Source organism: Mandrillus leucophaeus, unplaced genomic scaffold, assembly GCF_000951045.1.
Source record: "Mandrillus leucophaeus isolate KB7577 unplaced genomic scaffold, Mleu.le_1.0 Scaffold61, whole genome shotgun sequence".
Taxonomy (NCBI): domain Eukaryota; kingdom Metazoa; phylum Chordata; class Mammalia; order Primates; family Cercopithecidae; genus Mandrillus; species Mandrillus leucophaeus.
In genome coordinates this window covers 2,106,669-2,115,043 of record NW_012106586.1, presented here as the reverse complement: position 1 = coordinate 2,115,043, position 8,375 = coordinate 2,106,669, and the positions used below count along the sequence as shown (strand labels likewise).

General features: G+C 42.1%; 1 protein-coding gene across 3 annotated transcripts in view; it reads right to left on the bottom strand.

Annotated features, from left to right (window-relative positions):
- The window catches only part of NUPL1 (nucleoporin like 1), a 55,397-nt gene extending 47,029 nt beyond the window's left edge, over positions 1-8,368 (bottom strand). For 2 of the 3 annotated variants that reach the window (XM_011999950.1, XM_011999948.1), the window contains exons 1-3: positions 8,012-8,368; positions 1,732-1,874; positions 410-445 (exon numbers count right to left, since the gene is read on the bottom strand). In XM_011999950.1, the coding sequence (XP_011855340.1) occupies positions 410-445; positions 1,732-1,874; positions 8,012-8,118 (286 nt within the window). In that variant the 5' untranslated portion in view covers positions 8,119-8,368. The remainder of the gene's footprint in view (positions 1-409; positions 446-1,731; positions 1,875-8,011) is intronic. The other variant, XM_011999949.1, reaches the window with a different exon arrangement.
- Positions 8,369-8,375: the final 7 nt, after the last annotated feature.

Here is an 8,375-nt window from a genome sequence, read left to right as displayed (position 1 = left end):
CCTGTCTCGGCCTCCCAAAGTGCTGGGATTACAGGCTTGAGCCACCGCGCCCGGCCCACAACTATTTTAGAGGCTTAATTCCAAAATTTCTGGCTTAAAGTTTGGTGTTTTTTCCACTAAATGGAGTCAAATGACTAAAAAAAGTAATATGAAATAAACTTCCACATTAAAAACAATTTCTGCATTTAAAATACTTTTCTGAATTATAAAAGTACTCTACAAAGTCATTCCTTTTTTTCACTACTCAAATACAGAAAGGTTCTCTGATAAGTCACCATCTGTGATACACACACTTTTTTCTATACCCCAGCTCTGTGAGATATTAGAAGGAGAAGAGTAGAAAGATCACTCAATTTATCAAAATTATTAGAAGACCACAGAGCTGGGATCTTTCCTCAAAAATTCTTACCCAGAGTTAATCCTGTAGTTATAGTTGTTGCTATTCCTGGGGACAAAAAGAGAAATAAAATTTAATCATCAATGAAGATGACATTCTTTTGGTTTACCTGTCATAAGGCAAAGACTTAAAATCACCCTCAGGGAGTGACAACACTTCTAATTAGAACAATACATATCATAGTATCTGCCACCATAACCACTAATCACGCATTTTTCCTATAGCACTGGTTTTCATATTACAAGCTGTGCATAATTTGATTAAGGAATAAAATTTATAAAATGCAAATAACTATTGCTTATAACAAAATTAAGCAAGACCAAAAAAAGCAACTCCAAACAAAATGCTACACTGAGCTGTCTGAAGCAGCTCACTGACTAATCTGCTCATATTTATTCCTGTCGTTCTTCCATTTTCTAGATGTGGCTGTGAAATGTGCTGCACTCAAAGCTGGAAGATCAATGCAAAAAGTAGTAAGAAAACAAAGTATTAGAAAATAAAGGGTAAATAAAGAAGTAAACTTTTTAAATGGTCAGCTCCAGTGAAACACTATTTTTCCAGCTGTATTAAAAACAAAAATTTTCCATTGTTTTCAAAACCTTCAAGTCCTTTATCTATTGCCCTTTCCCCACTTATTGTTTTAATAATGCGAAAATGTAAAACATCTCTTAGGATTGTAAATTATAGACCAGGCATGGTAACTCAGGCCTACAATCCCAGCACTCTGAGAGGCCAAGGAAGGAGGATCACCTGACCTCAGGAATTTAAGACCAGGAGGAGACCCCTTCTCTACAAAATGTAAAAAAAAAAAAAAAAAAGAAGCCAGGCAAGGTGATGCACACCTGTGGTTCCATCTACTCAGGAGGCTGAGGTGGGAGGATCATTTGGACCCAAGAGGTTGCAAGGCTACAGTGGGCCATGATCATGCCACTGAACTCCAGCCTAGACAACAGAGCAAGACTGTGAATCAAAAAAAAAAAAAAGAAGTAAATTATATTACAGTAAGCGTGCTGATTATCTCATGCATGTTAACGTTCCAAATTGATAAAGCTGGCTTAAACAACAATCTTCACTAAGGAAAAACTCTATATTATACAATCTAAAAATTTAATGTTTGTATGTTTTCCTTCCTTACTTCAGACTAGATGACAGTCAGTGATCGGGCCTATATCACTAGCCCTTAATTCTAATTCCTTGTATTTTTTTTCATCTTAGTATTTACCTTTTTTTAAGGTCTACTACCAGTGATGATCCTTGTAAACGGAGATACAGGACAGAATTTAGGAAAGATATCCCAAGCCTACTCCCTGACAATGTGGTCAGATCCTCCTCACCTGTATTTGTTCCTCCTAGAGTGAATCCAGTGGCAGGTTTAGATCCAAAGAGCCCGGTTCCAAAACCACTTGAAGGAGCAGATGTAGTTGCTGGAGTTGCAGTACTTCCAAGATTTCCAAAATTGAGCCCCACAGAAGGGTTGCTTATTTAAAAACACAAAAACAAAACAAAAACTACATGCACAAAAGGAAGTCTACTAGAGCCAATATTTACTTAAGAAAAATAAAAATTAACTCTTCAAGATAGTTTCATTCACGTAACATATCAAATACATTGTCATAAGACCCAAAAAGAAAAATAAATTTATCTTTAACCCACCAAGTTCAAACACGTTTCTGTTCTTCCTTAAAAATAAATCCACATGTAAATGTAGTCTTAAAAAATACAACACTACCAGATTTCAGGCTGGGCGTGGTGGCTCACGCCTGTAATCCCAGCACTTTGGGAGGCCAAGGCGAGTGGATCACGAAGTCAGGAGTTCCAGACCAGCCTAACCAACAGGGTGAAACCTTGTCTCTACTAAAAATACAAAACTTAGCTGGGCATGGTGGTGACATGTGCCTGTAATTCCAGCTACTCAGGAGGCTGAGGCAGGAGAATTGCTTGAACCCGGGAGGCAGAGGTTGCAGTGAGCCGAGATAGTGTCACTGTACACCAGTCTGAGTGACAGAGCGAGACTCCCTCTCAAAAAAAAAAACCAATACCAGATTTCAAGAAAAGCAGTCTATAGCAATAAGGATTTCAGATTCCAAGGTAATCATAAGTAAGGATCACAATTATTCTGCTTTCACCAATCTTTGAAACCTAGCATATTTTAAAATGGCCACAGAAAAGTGATTTCAAGTTATCTTCAATGTTGCTACATTACCACATTCATAGGGCAATGTGGGGTTGGGGAGAGCTTATAGTTAGGGATTTTACCACCAAAAAAAGCAAAATAGAAAAACTAGTGGGCACATTTCCTGGCAAAAGTTAAACGCAAAGCAAAATCACCGCGTCTCAGGATCATGTGTTCACTGACAGAAACTCTTCAGAGGGCGTTGGAAAGCTTAAAAAAAGAACAGCTGATAAAAGCAAGTGAATGTGAACAAAGTTCACAGCTTTTCAACTACTCTTATCAAGACTCAGAGGTTCAGATTTGCTAGGAAAAGGTGGAAGACAAATTGTGAAAGCAAGCAAAGTTTGACAAGTTGGCACTTCAAAAATTATTTAGGAGAGTTAAGGGAGATTATATAGCACAATGGGGAATCCTCTTTATCCTACATATTTATTACTTCCTTTGCTGCTCTTCCATAAAGACTAATCACCATGGGAGAACCCAGTATCATTTTTAAAGTCTCAAAATCTCTGGCAGCAGTAGTGTGGCTGGGTTCTAGTACGAATTCCCCCAAGTTCTGGTACTTGTGTGCCATTACTTAACCTTTCTGAGCCTCTATTTCCTCATCTGCAAAATAGGAATTAACAGTACCCACTTAGCATAATTTTTTTTTTTTTTTTTTTGAGACGGAGTCTTGCTCTATCGTACAAGCTGGAGTGCAGTGGCGCGATCTCGGCTCACTGCAAGCTCTGCCTTCCAGGTTCACACCATTCTCCTGTCTCAGCCTCCCAAGTAGCTGGGACTATAGGCGCCCGCCACCACGCCCAGCTAATTTTTTGTATTTTTAGTACAGACAGGGTTTCACCGTGTTAGCCAGGATGGTCTCGATCTTCTGACCTCATGATCCGCCCACCTCGGCCTCCCAAAGTGCTGGGATTACAGGCGTGAGCCACCACGCCCAGCCAGCAGAATTTGTTTTAAATATAAGACTTCAGAAATTGCACAGGATGAATTAACTTCAATAAATGTTATGACTGTTATCATTACGGATACTTATAAATTCAACTAAATATATTATGTACAAGACGTTATGCCAGGAATAGCAAGGAAGCAGAAAGATGATCAAGTCCCTAGTCAAGGAACATGCCGTTTACCAGGGGGAAAACAACACAAATAACTGTACTCCAAGCTAGAAGAGTTCTCCAAGTGACTTGGGTCCGCGTGTCTTCAATTGCATAACCAGCTTAAGAAGCCACTCAGATTTTTGCAAACATTGGGGGACAAGGAAGAAAGGAAATACTCAAGCAGTAGATCATTCAAGCAGCAGAAATGTACACACCTTCAGTAAGTTTACAGTTACTATAAGGCAGATTATAATCAAGTACCAAATGATGGCAAAGAGATACTGCAGAAGTTTGAGGCAACGAGCTAACCACTGTGAGAGGAACAGAAACGGAGGAGCTTATTAAGGGGCAGAACTTGAGGTGTGCCATCCATACTGTGTAGGTAAAAGAAGAGGAAGTACTTAGTTCACCACTGATCTTTAACGTGTCTGTGTGCACCTTGGGTGGATAAAGGTGAGGTGGGAGACAAAGTAGGGCTGCGAGCTCTCACTAACAATTAAAACACAGATCTTGACCAGACCGGGTGGCTCATGCCTCTAATCCCAGCACTTTGGGAGGTTGAGGTAGGCAGACTGCTTGAGCCCAGAAGCATGAGACCAGCCTGGGCAACATGGTAAAAGTGTCTCTACCGAAAAAACAACAAAAAACTTCCAAAAAACAAAAATTAGCCAGGCGTGCTGAAGCATGCCTGTAATCCCAGCTACTCAGGAAGCTGAGGTGGAAGGATCACTTTAGCCCAGGAGGTGAAGGTTGTAGTGAGCTGAGACTGCATCACTGCATTCCAGCCTGGGAGACAGAGCAAGGCCGTCTCACCAAAAAAAAAAAACAGGCCCACAGATCTTTAAACATTTAGTCTGAATTTAAAAGGTATTATTAAAAACACATTGCTACAACCAAAACTAAGTGAGATATCACACACACAGAAACCTAAGTGAGCGTGACAAGCAAAAGAATATAGTATGTAATGGCTATATCCAGACAACACAGGTACAACCATAAAAGGGCCATATATGCCAAAACATTTAGCTTAGCTGTGGTCAGTCTGATCGTATTGTTATTTTGAAACTGTTGTGTGTATGATGTGGAGTAGAATAAATGAGTATCTGGGGGATACTAAAACATTATTGGTGCCTGGGCGCAGTGGCTCACGCCTGTAATTCCAGCACCTTGGAATGCCGAGGAGGACGGATCACCCGAACCAGGAGTTTGAGACCAGCCTGGCCAACATGGTGAAACCCCGTTTCTACTAAAAACATCAAAAAAAAAAAAAAAATTAGCCTGGTGTGGTGGTGTGCCTGTAATCCCAGCTATTCGGGAGGCTGAGGCAGGAGAATCGATTGAACCCAGGAGGCGGAGGTTGCAGTGAGCCGAGATTGCGCCATTGCACTTCAGGCTAGGTAACAAGAGCAAGACTCTGCCTCAAAAAAAAAAAGGCCAGGCGCAGTGACTCACACCTGTAATCCCAGTACTTTAGGAGGCCGAGGCAGGTGGATCATGAGGTCAGGAGATCGAGACCATCCTGGCTAACACGGTGAAACCCTGTCTCTACTAAAAATACAAAAAAAATTAGCCGGGCGTGGTGGTGGCGCCTGTAGTCCCAGCTACTCAGGAGGCTGCGGCAGGAGAATTGAGTAACCCAGGAGGCGGAGCTTGCAGTGAGCCGAGATCGTGCCATACATATATATATATTTTTTTTTTAAATGTCTTGACAACATAACTGAAGATATTATGAAATATTACATAATGAAAGTTGAAAATGTTGCCAAAGAAACACATCAAAATGAAATTTTACTCTATCACAAAAGCAAAAGAGAAATTTTGGTGTCAGTGAAATTTACTAAACTCAAGAAAAGCAAAAGCTACCCTAGACTTGACCAATTATTGTCTCAAACCAATGTTATGTGCCAATCACTTGATACGATGTGCTGTATAAAAACCAACTTGACTCAATCACATCAGGAATGTTATTTTAACTTGCCCAGCTTGCCCTAATGCGGACTTGGCAGCTAACATAATAGCTAACATTTACTGAGCACTTAGCAAGTGCCAGACTTAATGCTAAATATTCAAATGCTTCATCTCACTCATCAACTCAGGTAACCCACTCCTGAGTTGAGTTTCAGATGTGAGAACTCCCCTAAAATGACCGACCTCAAGACATCAAATCACCAGGTGGCACTAGGGGCTGTCAGGCCTCCCAACCAGCACTCTAACAAATTTATGTCAGACTGTCTCCTCTTTCATTAATTTATCCAAGCCTCTCTAAAACTTGGGTAATTTTTTATAACTTATTACTAATAACTCATTTGCTCAGTCATTCAAATTGTTATTAAAGCCCTTTTTCTATGCCAGGCACTGTCCTTGGGACTGAGGAAGAGGTGGTAAGACTCAGACCCTGCCCTCAGGCAGTTTCTAGTCAGTGAGAGACACAGATATTAATTATTCTAGAGCTGAGATCTGACAACAAACAAGTTAACAATAAATATAACAAACTGATTACAATTGTGATCAGCACTCTAAGAGTACTAGGAGAATAGAAATCTCCCCTAGACTGACAGGTCAGAAAAGGCCTCTCTGGGGAAGAGACCATTTGATACTGGCAAGGAAGGAGATACTTGAAAAGAGAAAAGAGAAAAGGTCATGTTGCTAGGACAGGCTTTCTCACACTAAGATCAGGACCATGAGAGAAATATAAAAATTAATTCAAGTCATAAACAACATTAAAAAAAAAGAAATAGAATAGAAAACATCAAAGTGCATCCCATGAAGTAGCGGTTAGTATCTTTCTCTGAACTTTATTTCAGTTATTTATTTGTGTGCAGGTAGTGGTGTACCAGGTGGTAGTTGCGTGTTGGTTTTTAACAGTGGGTCTGGATAATTAAAATAAAAAGACGGGCTCAAGATGAGTACCCAGAGGTTCCAGCAGAAGTGGACCTTGCAGACTATCGTAAGTTTTTTTGTTTGTCTGTTTTTTTTAACTTCACTCTAAAGATAGCGGGAAATGATTAAAGGGGGGAGCAATGACAATTTTTTAAAAAAATTACTCTGGCTACAATGTGGCAGAACAGATTGAAGAAGTTGATTGGAGTAGTTTTCATCTAAAACAAGAAAGACAGCTGGTTAAAAATCTGACAAGAATCAGAAGTACTTTCGTAAGAATGTTAAGGATCAAGAGAGCAAGACTCTTAATACCTAAAACAGAGCCCTGCACATGGGAATCTGTCCAATAAATATTTGTTCCATGAATGACAATAGCCTGAGCAGGGTGGTGGAACTGGAAATAAAGACAAACGGAAATGGCAGAAGTAAAATTATTAGGACCCGCTGTTGAGCGAGTAGAGTACGAATAACGGAGGTACGGATGAAAATTCAAATTTCTGAATTTGACTGTGTAGCCTGTGATTCCTCCTCCCTCCCTTTTTAAACTACAGGTCATGCTTAAGTTTTTGCCTTTTAAATCTACAGCCGCATCTTCTAAGCTTCAGGAAGTATCTTGTTGACAGTGTGCACACTCCTTAACTTTATGAACCCCGCCACCTTTATCTTTTAAAAAACTGAGTTCTAAAGCTTAAATCTCTCATTAAAATAAATGTCTCACCACTTTGTCTCTTTCTGGACAGTTATGTTTTTGTCGCCACCTGGACTAATGGGTTGCACAAAAACGAGGAACATGCTACCTACGTTTTGTAATTTCAGTAAAAGACAATGTTGAGTGATTACAACACAACATTCTTGCGTCAGATATACTAATCTGCACATACTGCACAAAATTACCCCTAAAAAACACTGCAAATAAGTGTTTGTTGTTGTTGTTGTTTTAACAAAAACAGATGAGGTCCCATGTGGCACAGAAGCTTGAAAAGCTGGTTAAAAGCAACCACAAAGTTATTAAAACACCGTAATATCCAAAACCGCAAATGCTGCAATGAAATTGGAATTATCTACCATAAAACTCCACATGCTATAATTTCATTCATTCATTCAACGTTCATTCTACGCCTAAGACTGACGCATCGCTAAAGCTCCGGGGAAGACCCCCAGGCCCCTCCACGCAGTCAAGACCCCATCAGGTCCAAACAATGCCTGAGCTATACGTGGATTCTGGAAACCTCACGGCACAAAACCCATCCCGCCCTCCACTTCACCAGGCCGCGCTGGGCCCGGGTACCGCGGCGAGCGAGAGGCCTACGACGCCGGGCGGCTAGATTTAAGTGCTTCTCTCCAGCCTCACCGGGAAGGAAGCCAGCGGGAAGAGAGAGGACGCGGACACGCGGGGAGCTTTGCGGGGGTGGGGCTCGGGGGGGAATCCGGCCCAGGAAGGCGAGAAAGTGCGGTTACCTAGACGCTCCCGTTCCGAAGGAGAAACCGCCGCCCGTGCCGGTCCCGCCTGCGGCCACGGTGGTGGAGCCCAGAGTCCCCGACCCGAAGGAGAACCCTGTGGACATGTCTGCCCGGGGCTCGACGCCGTCAGCAAGATGAAAGGGCTCTGGGACACTGCTCTCGCCTCAAAGCCGAGGCGGGCCGGGGAACATCTCTCTCGCCCGGCACCGACCTGGCGGGAACTTCCAGCCCCAACGGCGGCGAAGGTAACGCTGAGGGGGTGGAGCAACCACGCAAAAGTACGCCCGTCGCTCGCCGCGCGCACGTATCCCGCCGGAAGTGAAACCGCCGCGCAGGGAGCCCTGGGACGCGAGTGGGGGGC